The sequence below is a fragment of the Colias eurytheme genome, chromosome 3, assembly GCF_061535395.1.
Source record: "Colias eurytheme isolate Ceu_HAF_F1 chromosome 3, ilColEury1 Martin Lab GWU primary, whole genome shotgun sequence".
In the NCBI taxonomy this organism is placed as follows: Eukaryota; Metazoa; Arthropoda; class Insecta; order Lepidoptera; family Pieridae; genus Colias; species Colias eurytheme.
The window spans coordinates 5,245,690-5,261,404 of record NC_142982.1 but is presented as its reverse complement, the minus strand read 5'-3'; the positions used below and the strand labels follow the sequence as shown (position 1 = coordinate 5,261,404).

General features: G+C 31.4%; 3 protein-coding genes across 3 annotated transcripts in view; 2 read left to right on the top strand and 1 right to left on the bottom strand.

Annotated features, from left to right (window-relative positions):
- Nucleotides 1-4,408, bottom strand: part of tyn (trynity) — a 35,623-nt gene extending 31,215 nt beyond the window's left edge. Inside the window, exon 1 of the mRNA XM_090119599.1 lies at nucleotides 4,207-4,408. The gene's annotated coding sequence lies outside the window, so the exon portion shown is untranslated. The remainder of the gene's footprint in view (nucleotides 1-4,206) is intronic.
- Nucleotides 4,409-9,540: 5,132 nt separating this feature from the next.
- LOC149909563 (odorant receptor 85c-like) lies at nucleotides 9,541-11,847 on the top strand. The gene is made up of 9 exons (XM_090117756.1): nucleotides 9,541-9,808; nucleotides 9,903-10,055; nucleotides 10,322-10,504; nucleotides 10,686-10,869; nucleotides 10,935-11,031; nucleotides 11,115-11,216; nucleotides 11,415-11,503; nucleotides 11,584-11,650; nucleotides 11,726-11,847. The coding sequence occupies exons 1-9, from the start codon at nucleotides 9,541-9,543 to the stop codon at nucleotides 11,783-11,785; spliced, it is 1,203 nt and encodes a 400-aa protein (XP_089973882.1). The 3' UTR covers nucleotides 11,786-11,847.
- A 282-nt stretch (nucleotides 11,848-12,129) lies between these two features.
- On the top strand, nucleotides 12,130-14,494 carry LOC149909562 (odorant receptor 4-like). The gene is made up of 9 exons (XM_090117761.1): nucleotides 12,130-12,400; nucleotides 12,593-12,745; nucleotides 12,946-13,131; nucleotides 13,383-13,566; nucleotides 13,679-13,775; nucleotides 13,852-13,953; nucleotides 14,032-14,120; nucleotides 14,254-14,320; nucleotides 14,432-14,494. Exons 1-9 carry the CDS (start codon nucleotides 12,130-12,132, stop codon nucleotides 14,492-14,494), a joined length of 1,212 nt encoding a protein of 403 aa, XP_089973887.1.
- The last annotated feature ends 1,221 nt before the right edge of the window (nucleotides 14,495-15,715 follow it).

Here is a 15,715-nt window from a genome sequence, read left to right as displayed (position 1 = left end):
GAGTAATGATTTTATAATGGTTTCTTATTTGAATATGTGAATGTAATAGTTTCATAAACGAATTTTTACTATTTTATCTGGTAAATATTGTGGTTATACGATATTGTATATTAAAGCTTTTTTTTAACACCTACTATGTATAATGTATTAGTCATAATATGTATCTACATATTTAATAAAACTTATAAAGAGCATTAAAATATTTATTATTCAAGGCACTTACATCAGACAATTAAAAATTAAATAACTATCCTGCATAAGCACACTCAAACAAGTTTCAAACCAGAATTAGACTCGCTCGCTTTAGGAGACTTAAACTCCAATTACTATTTTGATTTTTTTATACTCATTACCTTAAATAGCATTTTAACGACATAATTCTGTGCCTCCAGTGAATAAGGGAGTAAGACGAGTTATTCCCTTTGGTTTTTATTGCACCATTGGATTCAGCTCGTCAAAATACACAACATATCAAAAGGTCATATCTCTAGCTGCGTCCTAACCCATTTTTTCGAATGACCCAAACGGTATAAGTAGGGTGTGATTAACGGTATAAGTTACCTTATCCATCATTCTAGGCAATCGCAAAGGAACTATTCGTCTCGAGTCAAAATTACCCACGAACACAAAGACGTATGTGTAGTTATACTTTTTGAATAAAGACTTAATTCATTTTGTTCCATCAGTCCTAACACTATTTTAGTATAAACGCATTTGTGTCATTTTTCTAACATGAGCATAAAGGAACAACTCTTTTAGTGTCATTGGTTCAAGTGACGACATGAGACAGTTTGGCATTAATGCCGTGTTGCTATTGGTCTATTAATTGAATACTGCACGGAAACAACACACCATACCTATTCCTTATTATTTTTAAATCGTTTTTTTCAATAAATCTCCAACAACAAATCTTTATATTTTTTAAAAAAGGTATTTATCAGTTAACTTGGGATACTAATATATTTCTATGGAAATTAACTATTTTTTGCAATAGATATTAAAAATACAGTTAACACATTAAGTGCATTTAATGATATTATACTCTTTGTTTATATAAATACAGAACGATAATTGAATCATCTAAAAAAAGCCAACAAAAATGTTAAACTTATATTTTCTTCTTAAATAATTGGGTACTTAAGTTTTTAAAAAAAAAACTCGTTTTTAATTTTTTTTTTTTTAATTATCTAACTACAATAATCAAGACAATAATATTATAGTCTATAATAGTCGCATAAAAAAAAGTATTTATAACCAGGCTTGACAATAATTATGAATATTGTTTTCTCCGCATATAGCGTTTTAGCCACTGTGCTTTGGTAATTTGCCTTTTTTATAGGAAAAAAATCCGCAATATCGATACTTCTTTGGTCCTGCATTTTCGTAAACATTTTATGGATACTCTGGTACCACATATTTTGAAAAAATTGGGCTATTGTCACGTAGAGTCTCTTCAAAGTGCGTGCCACAAGTCGTATTTGCATCCAAGGCACCTTCAAATCTGTGCTTAATTTTGCATAAAATCTTTGCGGCTCATTGTATTTTCTGTATTTATCTACATTATATGATATAGACATTGTTAAAATTCTATACCATGCCGTAAAAAATCGCCACTGACCACCTATAACTTTTCCTGTATTAACTGAACATACAGGAATATGGTTTTCGGTCTTCTCTTATCTCTTTATAGTGCTTGTATCCTCAATGTATACCACCATGACATTGTGGCGTTGCCACTTTTATTATCTATATTTTACGAAACGGAACGCACTTGATTGAATTTTAAATTGATTCGACGATTAATTTTCACTAGGACAATAGTTAATACGCAAACCGCAATACGCAGTTGATACGTATTTAATACCAATACTCAATGATTGTCTCCTGCTAACCTGTACAGACTAGGCTCATTGTGGTGACTGGTGAAAATTAACAACATAGTACTGTATTATTGAAAGATCGATTAAACGTTTATTTTACAATCTACGACTTTCATTATACATGGGTAACAAAACCCCATAACATATTCGGTTTTACTCCGGACAACATCTTCAGCCACCCAATCCCCTTGCTTGAAGTCCAAATCCAGCGGAGGACAATAATCGTCATTTACTAAAATTGAAGGTTTTTCGTCCTAGTATAAAAGTTGTCTGGATCCCATTTTATACACAATCTATAGTATAATACTATAGATATCATGTGAAACGTGACTTGGAAAAAATTATTCAAATAAATCACAAAATAAAAATTTGAAACAATCTTAAAAGTTACGAAAAGCCCAATTATACGTCAAAATGACGCACAACATCCTCTTTACAACCAAATGGCGGAATTTACCTGGATGAGCCAACTATGTACTGCTAGGTCTCGACGGCTAATAAGTTGGTTCTGGATTTTGCAGCGATTCGATGGTAAATATAGAAGAGTTCATACGTCAAATTTACGTAGATTGGACTTCTAGGGTTAAATGCATAAATACCTAAATGTTGCTTTGTTTTTATTATCTAATAACGAAAAAAAACCCGTTGATTTCATTCGTTTTTCAAGCTACGTGCATAGTTTTTCCACTAAAATGCCTCAATTGAGTCATAAAGTACACAAATTTCAAGCATAATAAGTCACATCATTTCTATAAAACCAAAACTGGCAATAATATAAGTCGTGTTGTGCGATTATGAACATAGTGCATAAGGGCATAAGTCGTTATATTGCAAAGAGTAAAAAAAAAATTATGTGAGTACATTGAGTTATTCCATGAAGTACTCGTTCATAAGGCCACAACTACAAAAAAACACGAAAAAAGTATATTTATGGGGTTGTTACAATATGTGTTCCTATGTAAAAATATAGTCTAACATCATATCTTACACATACAAGCTTAAAATTTTGAATTACTAAAGATTTAGTATTGATATACAGTTTTTTGTCTCTCCTGAAAAGTGCTGTTTTTGAGTTATTCCCTTATTCACTGGAGGCACAGAATTATTGGTATAACTCGCCTTTACTAGAATGCACACTAACAAGATCCTTTCATATTCCAATAAAGAAACAAAACATTATGTTGTTCTCGTGTACAACTCTTTTACAAGATTTAAACAACTAGTACAATTAACTACTATAATCTCTGAAGTTTAACTTAACTTTTCAATAGTTGTTCTTTTTTATCGATATCATCTTTATGAACTTGATATACAATAATTTTCTGTCAAATCAATTTAGGACACATGTAATAATCGAAAAGGGCCTCTCTATGTAGTGAACCTTGGGAAAAATTACTTTTTCCACTCTTACTTTTCTGCGAGTGTTACAGAAGTAATTTCAGGTCCATTTTCTATGATTACTTGAAACAAAAAAGCAGCTAATCATCAATCGGAGCGGAATACCTCACGCAAGTGCATATAATGGTGTAAAGGACGGAACGTCTCAGTAATTCGCTGGTAATGACGGTAATCATTTTACCATCTTCGTACCAATAATGCGCACCACTTTGTACGCTCCAGACCTCAAGAAAGACACGGTCAATCGTGCGAATAGTTGCTTTGCCCTACACTTTATTGAATAGTTCTGACCTAGCCTGAACTTTTACTGTATCTATGTATGGTACAATCCAAATATGTAAATTGTATTATTAAAAAATATCATTCTCTTCTCCGTCCACTTTTGCAAAACATTAGTTATGCAGGATTATATTGTCTCGTTATTAAAATTATAACTAGAAATAACAGTCTTGAGGATTTTATTATCTTATTAAATTGCAGCAAATGACTAGCTATAAAGTTTATGAAAAACCCTATTCGCGTAATAGAAGGTCTAGGTTCCTAGGTACCAGGCAACGTATTTCAATCAAAAAAGTAGATTAACCGCTTCTTCGCCTTCCTCTAAGTTACGTATCTAATTACGCTTAGACTGTATTAGGTTCATAGACTTCCTGACGTAAAAATTTGCACAGCTTATGGTTGTTATTATTTTTAATTAGGTAGGTATACCCAATTTTTTTGCACGATTTTATTAGGTAATATTCTAGACTAGTTTTTATAACATTTAAAATTATTTATAAATGTTGAAATAGATAAATATTAAAAATATATATAAAAAGCTTAATTAAAATTGGAATGATAGTATATCCCATAAATTGCTATTTTTCAAACAATTATAATTTCTTTAATTCCTTTAATAAATACAAATAAAAATAAGCTTTTGCCATACCTATAATTGCTGCACCAAGAAGCACCTCGAATGATTTTAGATAATTACACGTAACTGAACAGTGTCCCAGCGATACTAGAAGCGAGCACTAGAAACCGAGCTTAAAGACCGAATGTAAGAGATGAGAGAGCTTGAAAGTTCGGCACTACAGAGACGGGCGCGCGCAGACACGGGGGCACGCAGCCTAAGCGTCTCAAACGGAATGAAATGGTGAAGAAGACGCCGCCGTCTTATATAGACGTGACCGTAACCTGACGCCGAATAACGGACTCCTATCGGCGCTTGAGCCACACAAATATCGTCCCTAGCACTCAGACGCAGTGCCCTCTCTGCCAACCCTTTTCCGTTGAAGCAAATGAAACTATAAGTTTCAAAGACACCCTACGGAGTGTGAACATTACTGAATAGTCTTTCTGGACTTAGTTCCTTTTTAACTGAGTCCTTTCTTACTGAATCTGATAATTAAAACATAAATCAACTTATGAAAAAAAATCTTAATAGATTCAGGGAAATTTATTTCTCTGTAGTGACTTTGACGCTTACCAATTAGTTTTTAAGGATAAGAGTCAGACTTTACCACCACCAGATATTAAGTATGTTTAAGGACCGGCATAGAGTTTTGTTGAACTAAGGTTGTCTTGTTCTTATATAATATTAGCATTCCTTAAAACCTATCTATATATGTTCTACATTACAAATAAATCATGAAAAATAGGTAACTTACATTTGAATTATTCATTATTTACCATATTAGCTTCGCAATTCCCATTCCTGAAAAAACTTTATGACCAAACTCTACACACGAAATCTCTACATAAGAATCTTAGAAAATCGCAGAAAAATTGCATGATACTTTAAATTCTTGTGTCTCTAAAATCTTGTGTCCATTTCAGTTCTAGTTATTATGATTGTTATTTGAATTCATCAACGAACCAGAAAAAGGAAGACAAGAGAAATTTAACATTATCCAAAAAATACCAAAGTTTTATTTTATGTTAAACTGCAAATCAACGCCTATTACAAATAATCGAACAGAAAACAATTATTTAAGTAATTGCCAAAAAATTCGTACAGTGTAAATAATCTAACATAATTTAATTATACGCTTATGCGAACTATAAATCATCAATCAATAAAAAAGGTGCATAAGTTAATTAAGTTATTACTCTTGACAAGACAGCCCTATAGTGTATGTTTATGAATTCTATTCAAGTATTTACATACATCTTATCTACATACATCTTCGAGAGAAACATGTAATTTACATAAGATTATCATTTAGGGCTAAGTAGGGAGACGAACATGTGATTAATGAGTTTTTAAACAAAAAGACACCTTCATATGTCGTGCAGATTATTTCAGATTGTTACGGGAATACCTTCGAACTCCTCCAATAGGTGAAATCCAGAGCACAGGTTCTTAACACAAAAAAAATACGGAAAGAGCAGATAGATTGAACAAAATATTTTTAGCACATTTTTACCGCATTAGAAAAGTTTCAAAGAATACGTGGGATTTGTTTATTTCGTTGTACACATATTATATGCCTTTATTTTGTGATGGTTTAGAGACTTTACACGCGTGGGTCACTTTTTATGATTCTTAATTCAATCGAATCAAATTTCTAAAAAGGATTTACAGTAAATAAATTTGCATAAGTAAAGATGTTTTGAAAAAGAAAATATCAGTAAGTAGGTTCATAATAGATATTTATATGAAAATAGTCTTATGGTATTTGTTGTTTTCTAATAATTTTTGTTTGAAACCACATTCCAATTTATTTACTTACTGTAGAGCTTCAGAGTGCTCTAAGACGACAATATGAAGAGTAAGCTCTTTAAAAACATAAGAGCGACTATCATCTAACAACAATTTAACATTTATTATATTTAATTTAATCAATTTATAACTTTATAAAAATCCATGCAGCTTTTGTAACTCGTTTAGGAAGATATTAAAAACTAAATACATATACTAATAGTCTGAGATGATTATGGGCTGATTTTTCAATCCTTGGTTAAAACTTATTCGTCGAATAATGTATAAAACTACCATTTTTAAAACGTCTAATTGCCCGAAAATCGGCCCTGAGTAGTGACCGCAGCAAAATAATATTTAACAGTCTGTGATATCTTCTTCGAATAATTGCACATTATTTTTTGAGCCATCATCCATCGATGCAAACGTCTATAATGCTAGTGGAATCCTATAAGAATATGACCGTCCAATTAGTGCAGCGAATGGCAAATAGCGATCCTATCATGAGCTAGAAGTATGTGGGTTCGATGCCTCCAATTAGAAAAAAAGTTGGATTCGATATAGACCCCTTTTTATATCGGATAATGCTATAAAAAATATTAGTCCAACGAACACAGCAGTTTTGGATAAAATGCCATTCTGGAAAAAGTCACATTTTACGAGGATTAGAAGTGCAGTACTCTAGCATACTTCATTTTTAAAATAATAATTATTATTAGATGTATAAACGTCCTTTATGTCCCTTACTTGCTAGAAATATAGTATAACAATGACTTGGTATGAAATTTTTGTTTTGTTAGTGTGTTTTGGGCTTTCCCTGCAAATAAATGTTTCTTTCCTTCTATCAAATGCCATTTATATTGTTGTATAAACACTTACTTTTCTTTTTTTTACCTTTTATCACACGACGTGAATAAATACTATTGCAATGGCAAATCTATTATAGTGAATTTTCATTTTACTTATTCTTAAAACGACGCAAAGGCAGAAAAAATTGATCGTGCTGTCACGATCTAAACTTTTTAAAAATTGCACATAAATGCTATAAAAAATGGCAAACACTATCAGTATTTCCTGCTACTAAGACTCTTTTTTAACCACTTACTGACAATAACATTAAGCGCGATGTAGGCTTCTTATAAGTATATAGTAACTTATAGAATATACTAACATTTTACATGCCTAGTTACTTAAAATTAAATAAAATATATTCTTTAATTAAAAAAAAAAAACAATATGAAACGTGATGAAAAGTTGCTCGAACCGCGTACGCTTTTAATCTCACTTCCTGCGGTTTCCGAAAGACGATTTAAGGCCAAGAGCACGTTGATACAGCAGTGAAAGTTAATATGTCGATTCATATAATTCGCAGTGTCACTGAGACGAAACTAAAAATTGCTATGTACTCAATAACTTCCATTTATTCTATTTAACCAAGATTCAATTACATTTAAATGATTAACATTCAGACAACTAATTCACTCTCGGCTTAATGTAAGAAATAAAAGAACAAGTAGTTGTTACAACAAAGGTAATGAGTGTCAGTACATCTCCGGAGGCCAAAATAAAACAATAACGAAATGGAAATAATGATACCACAGTGTTACTAAAGAACGAGTAATACAATTCAATATCAATTTCCTCAGCAAATGCTACAAATTGTTTGATGATATAAAAGAGTATAAATAAAAAGATTATACGTCTTCTTCTTGAAATAACATATATTTTTAAAGTAAAAAATAGGTATTAGGTACTTAATATCAGCGAATGATATTGCTTTCCTTTAAATGCACTTTGGCATGATTCTTATAACGCCTAGAAAGTCAAGAAATAGAACTTGGAATTACTTTTGATTAATCTAACGTTTAACATAAAAAAGAGACGATAGAGATACATGGATTTTTTATTTGCACATCTGCATGATTAAAGAAAGTTATAAATTGCTTTTTAATGATACATTTATCTCTCGTCTTCAAATAATATGGGTTATTGTGCTAAAGATAAATATTTATTATTATCTAGGAAATAAACACTTGAAAAACACTTAAATAATTAATTATTAATTTTACAACGTTATTAGCATCGAATTGTAATAAAATATCAATAAATGTAAACTCGTAGTACATTCTCAGCAATCACTGCCGATCGTTATTTATGCAAGTTAATTAATCACCGTGAGATACCTTTGCTCTACCTTATGATAACTCTGTGAATTCAATTGATAAAGTAAACGGTATCATAATACATATCCGTACTGTACATTATGACGTACAACACAAATGTGAGAAATTCCTTTACTTTCAGAAATATTCCCTATTATTTATGAAAAATTATACCATTAGTATTTGTTCAGCACAATAATAAATCATGATTCAATCTTGAAACTTCGAAGCGCCTATCCATTTCACATCATTTTCACAGCTTTTATTTTGCGTTGAATAGTTTTGCTCGAATTGCGTTCTTGCTTCGATCTAGGTCGAGAGCCCAAACAGTGGTAATACACAGCACTTTTACTTGGAGAGATCGATTATTATTAATTTTGTTTTGCATTGACTTGCACCTGATACACTTAACCGACTTTTGGTGACGTACTAATTGTAACGAACAAATAGTTTAATTACAATCGGTGCGGTTAGAAAAAATTGAAATTGAAACACGTATTTATTATCTATGCTTTATACCTATCTTTTATACATTTCATTAATTGATTTCAACTGAAGCGTTTTCAATAGATTATTCTACCGCAGTGTTTAATTAAAATTTAAAACCACGTCAAGAAAAATCATTCATTTGCATTCATTATTGGGAATAAAATAAAGCAAAATTGTGATGACTTTCTGATATTATAATTCAGATGACACGTGTTAAGTACTAGGTGGTACTCGTAAGAAAAGCGCATGCCGCTTAATCGTCGCGTAACGGTGGCAACTGTAAAGCTTACCACGGACCGCGGATTGCGTGCTAAATTTGCCGAAACACCGTGATTACTAGCGGGAAATTCTTAAATAACTTTAATGCGTATTTAAGTCTTGAACCCGAATGGTTCAATAAAGTGACAAATATTTAATGAATAAACCTCGTGGTTAACCACATCTTACAGGCTGTTAAATGGATTTAAGTAGCCGTGTATACGAGTATTAGTAGTTACATATATACATAATTTCCTCTTTGTGAACAAAAAAAAATATTTTTTATTCTGAAATAGAGTCATGACTATTTGTAATGAGCAAAATAACTTAATTTGTAGAATGTCTATACTTGTACCCTCATTTAGTAGTGTAGGTTAAATAAACTCATAATATAGAGGCGGAGTCCAGTCAATCACTCCTAGTCATTTGCATACTAAACTTTAGCCATTAGGCATTCTCGAGATACACCTACATTTACCACTTTACTGTTTGATGATAGAGTACTTTATACAATTTGTTAGAAATTTGTTTTAACAGGTACTTACTTGATAAAATTTAATGTAATTTTAAATACTCTTATATTATATGATCAAAACTCAAAACCATTAGGATAGAAGTCATTAAAGCTTACTGTTTCATACTGTTAGGGTATTTCTCGAAGTCAATTATGGAAATATCGCAAGAAAAAGCTAAACAGGAAATTGACAGATCGTTGAATCTTAGTTTTTTCTGCATGCGTTATATTGGCTTCTCATTTGATGAACCAAAACACAGAATCGCACGTCTTCTTCAGAAATTATGGTTTCTCGCTTCTATTCTTGTTATTTGTAGCCATGGATTTAGTGAGATTGCATTTATCGTGGTAACTTTTGCAAATTCGCCTCGTGTTGAGGATGTTGTTCCTTTATTCCATACATTAGGTTATGGGATATTGAGTGAGTTATCGTCTTATGAGTACACAATATATTTAAAAAATTACACCTTTTTTCACAAACGATTCATCTTTGATTAAATTGATCTTTTTTACAGGTGTATCAAAGGTTTTTGTGTTGTGGTACAAAAAAAGAGTTTTCAAACAACTTTTGGGTGAACTCACCGTCATATGGCCAGTGGCTCCTTTAGATGACGAAGCTTATAGTATAAAAAATCAGAGTCTGAAAGCGCTACGACTTGTTCATCGCTGTAAGTATTATCCATTCAATTTAGTAATAACAATTTACCGGCTGACTTAAACAACCTCATGTAAAACAAAAAGAACTGATCATATAAAAGTTGTACCGTATGTAGAAATAAGTAAGGTATTTTACGGTATTATTCAGACATCAACAGTCGGAAAGCAACGATGCACAGTCGTCTCTGATTCCTATCGCATTTTTTTAACATGTTCGATCTTCGTACAGTGGCAATCATTTGATGATAAACATTAAAAAAATAAAATAATTTTACAGGGTACTTCGCAGTCAATATATCTGGAGTATGGTTTTATAATTTGACACCAATGGGTATTTATTTATATCAAATTGCTCGCGGCGAGGATGCTCGTTTAGGTTTTATTTGGGCATCTTGGTACCCGTTCGATAAGACACAACCTGTTGCTCACGTATTTGTGTATATTTTTGAAATAATAGCTGGTAAGTATCCATGTATGCCAGCATACATTGTTACAAAATGTATTGATAGAGATAAAAAGCCATTAACCTGGGCCATTACATGTGTAGGTGTTACATATTTATCTTGAAGGCTGTCCTATTATTGAAATTCTAAACATGTATTGAAACCTCTTACACTAACATTTTGTGGCACGTATTTTAGGACAAACTTGTGTGTGGGTTATGATTTGCACAGATTTATTATTCTCTGGGATGGCAAGCCATATTGTTCTTCTTCTTCGTATTCTTCAAGGACAACTAAAATCTCTTTCAGTCTCAGATAAGACAGAAGATGAATGTTATCATAATATTATCAATTGCATAAAACTTCATCAACGCCTCATCAGGTAAAATAAATTACGTAAATTATTTTAAACATTATGGTGACTGAATAAAACGTTAATTATTTCAGGTATTGTAAAGATATCGGAGAAGCTTTTTCATTTGCGAATTTAGTAAATATTGTATTGAGTTCAGTGAACATATGCTGCGTTGTTTTTGTTATCGTCGTGAGTACCTCTTTCTAACCTTACGGAGTTTCTCTTCATAAAATAATTGATTTCTTAAAATCGTAAATCGTTTCTTGTTTTAGCTTTTGGAACCTATGGTGGCAATAAGCAATAAGTTGTTTCTTGGTTCAGCGTTGATCCAAATAGGCATACTTTGCTGGTATGGGCAGGACATTATTCATGCAGTATGTAAATTTTGATTTTTTATGTTACAATATGTTATTTTAAGATCGCCTGTAAATAACATCATATTAAAACAATATGTTTTGCTTACTCAAACCCACTCATTTGAAGAAACTTAAAACCATACACTAAAAAGCTAACAAATTATATAATTTACATATCTATTGCAATTAAACTAATACAATAATATTAAATTCCAGAATGCGAACATTGCAGCAGCAGCATACGACAGTGACTGGTACAACATGAGTCCACGATGCAGGCGTGCTTTATATTTTCTCCTACAAAGGTACTTACCTATTTAACTAGTTCTGATCGATAATTATTACAATAAGAACTTACTTTCTTAAATATAATATTAAATTTCAGAGCCCAGAAACCAATTTCATTCACTGCTATGAACTTTACAAATATTTCTTTGGTTACGTATACCGGGGTAAAGTAATAATCTTTTTAATGCACATAATGTTTAGATAAAGGCAAATAGGACTTAACGACATTTAATTTTCAGATTTTAACAAGATCTTACTCCTACTTCGCTCTTCTTTACACACTTTATAGTGAAAATTGAACTAAACTAAACCAGAGAGAGCAATCTCTACATGCCTGCATACTTATTTATATATGTGTAGACTCATTTATTGCATAATAAAGTTTTAATGGAACATATTCTGTTTTACTGTACTTCCCTGTACTTTTAATAATATGTCTAAGAAAATTATAAAGAAATTCTGAAACTTTTCCAGCATTGAACGTGTCACCAATCTATCAATCAAGAAGAATAAATACTATGCTTTAACTTTTTACTCAGGCAATTTTGCGCTAAAATCTATAAAAGGTGGAAAATTTATTATACTGAACTGCTGAAGAAAATATACACCACATATCGACTTGTAGAATTTTACATTGGTAACAATGATTGAATCTAATCAGGAAATAGCTAAGCGCGAAATAAAAGAGTCTTTAAAACTTAGCACATTTTGTATGCGTCTTATTGGTTTCTCTTTAACTAAGCCTAAAACACCAACTTCTGTATTTCTTCAGAGATTAACGTTCGTGGCAACTATTTTCGGGGTAGGAATACACGTTTTCAGTGAAGTAACGTTTCTTTGTGTTACCTCTGCAAACTCTCCTCGTGTTGAAGATGTTGTGCCTCTGATACATACTGTTGGCTATGGTATACTCAGTAAGATATAATTATACGTAATTATGAATAAAAAATTGTCTTTAAATTAAACATTTGATCATATATAATAGATAATTTATTCATCAAATTAATTGTAATAAGCTTTAATAAATTAACAAAACAATTAAGTTCAAAAAAGAAAGAAGTAAATTGAAAAATAATCATCAATTATCAATTTCTTACTTTGTTAAGGTATATCTAAGTTTGCTGTTCTAAATTTTAAAAGAAGCGTATTTGCACAATTATTGGATGACCTGACCTCAATCTGGCCAGTGCCGCCTATTGATAAAGAAGCTGAAAATATTAAGCAAAAAAGTTTGAATGCTTTACGCCTTATGCATAGCTGTAAGTACTTTTTAATTTGATAATTTATCTTTTCAATCAATTCTTATTTAAAATGAAAACAGTTGTGGTAGGAACGCAAAAGAATTGCTTTTTGTTTATTTATGCTTTTTAATAAAAATTGTGTTTCGTAGGGTATTTTTTACTTCCTTCATAATCCGTATAGAATATGATTATTAAAATACGATGAGCTTTTCTTTTAGGGTTCTTTGGATTGAATGTATCTGGTGTATGGTTTTACATTATAACTCCAATAGGACTCTACCTTTACAACAATTTGCGAGGCAACAATTATAAAATCCGCACGGTTTGGAAATCTTGGTATCCTTTCAATATTTACAGTCAAACATGGATACATGTAATTGTGTACATTTTCGAAATATTTTCGGGTGAGTATAACACCATCAAAAATTAAATAAAGAATTAAAATGGTCTTTTCGGAAGGTAAGTGGTTGTATATTATAATTTAAGAGAAAGACTAAATAAGTGAGTTTATAATTGTAAATATTGAGAATATAGGTACAATATGTATTAAAATTTTGGAAATACTGGACCAGGCCAAGGTCCACTCGTGGCTGTAGAGCCTCAGATGATGATGGTGATTAAAATTTCGATAAAATTAATAGGTATATGTTTATAGGTCAATCTTGTGTATGGGTAATGATATGCTCTGATCTATTATTCTCTGGAATGGCAAGCCATATCGTGCTTTTATTAAAACTTCTGCAAAATCGCCTACGAGTGTTGGGAGAAAATAAGAAATCGGATGATGAAGATTATCAAGAAATTACAGAATGTGTTAAACTGCATCAAAGATTAATCAGGTGATTTAAAAAAATATCTTACTAATACTTTTTGTTGAGTTTTTCTTTATTTATTCTAATACTTAAAAAATATTTTTAATTGTAAATTAAATAATGATTATGCATTTTTCAGGTATTGTAATGACTTGGAGGACGCATTTTCTCTCGTTAATCTTATTAACATTTTATTGAGCTCTGTAAATATTTGCTGCGTCGTTTTTGTTGTTGTCGTATGTATCTGTGCTAAATATATAATCTATGAACTAGTATACAATTTATTTTAATGATCACTTAATACTTTAACAGTTATTGGAACCATTAATGGGAATGAGTAACAAGTTATTTCTCGGCGCATCTCTTATACAAATAGGAGTAATATGTTGGTATGGAGAAGATATTATACACGCGGTAAGAAACTGGTTAAACAGACGACATGGGAATTTTAATAGCATTAATGTATACAATGCATCATTAAATCCTTTTTAGAACGCAAATGTGGCCGAAGCAGCATACAACAGCAAATGGTATAAACTAAGTCCTCGATGCAGACGCAGTTTAGCTTTTCTAATACAGAGGTAATAATTACATTACCTATCCCCCCTTCTTTAAACGTATTTTAACTTTTTAATATCATCGCAACCAATAATTATACAGAACTATTACTGATGTGGTTTATTGCTCCCATTTAATTAAATGTTACTTTTCCAGAGCACAAAAACCAATTGCGTTTACTGCTTTGAATTTTACTAACATTTCCCTTGTTACTTATTCAGCGGTAAGTTTTAAATAAAATATCGCTTTTATAGTGCTTGCATACGTTTGACCTTTTTCAATAGCTTTATTATCTATACTGAAATGATAATGAAATAATCGACCTTTTTTACAGATTTTGACAAGATCTTACTCGTACTTCACTCTTCTATACACTATGTATAGCGAAAACTATTAGCTTAAAAAGGCCGATTGTTAAAACTTAACAACGGTATATTGCGTATCAATTAAACTTTTACTATCGCTTTATCTTCTTTTTCTTAATCCCTATCAAAGTACCTTTAGAATACATCGAAATAAGGAACACTATATAATGACAACTGTCGAATTTTAATGATGCCTATACCTATCTAAAAATAGGTACCTATGTATCTCCCTTGACAATAAATTATAGTTTATACTATATTATGTACCACTACTTTTTGGAAATATTATATCACACTAGTGGTCCGCCCCGGCTTCGCCCGTGGTACCTACATGTTTAAACTATCCTTTCTCTCAAGTTGGATCGAACTGCACATGGTGTGCGAATTTTATTATAATCGGTTAAGTGGTTTAGGAGTCCATTGAAGACAAACATTGTGAGTTGTGACACGAGATTTATATACCTATATTAAGATTTGTTTCATAAGTAGGTACGGTCTAGATATGTAGGTAGGTACAGCTTAAAAGATATTCAACTACATGCGTGCATGACGTCGTTAAAGTATTTCGTATGCTTCAAGTTATTTCTACGCACATTTAGGAATGTCATGTCTAATCGCGAAGGACCGCTATATCATGCATAGAGACATTCGCTGTATGGTTCACATTTCACACGTGATATGATATGTTCCACCGAAACGTGGAACGAGGTCGAGATAATAATGATCATGCCATTAGCGATCATAGTAGGTCATCGTTGCACTCGACGAATCACTAATGACAGTGATTTAAGTAACCGCATTAGGTACCTACTAGGCATCTTACCTATAAATTTTTTAAATTAACGGATTATTAGGAATAAAATCCTATTAAGTTTTCAACAAAGCAAGTGTGCTCTATGTTATTAGGTATACTTAAAAACTCAATGGACTTTAAGCTCCTTACTCATATAATAAAGAAAGTCAAACAATAGTCATATTTTTTTTAATAATAATAAAAATATATCACCGCTTTATCGGGCTAACTTATGGTCCAACTACAGTGATACAGATTTATCGTGTTATTTATTGGTCAGGTATGTGCTTTGGGAGTTTTAATACTTTCAAAAATTATTGTCTTCGACTGAGGCACGATGCCTTAGCGCCGTGTGGCCGATGAATGATGTTGTATATTGGACAAATAAATTGAAAAATATATCTCTTACTAGCGCGCACGTCTGGTCTCAAACTTCAAATTATCCATTATTATAAAATTT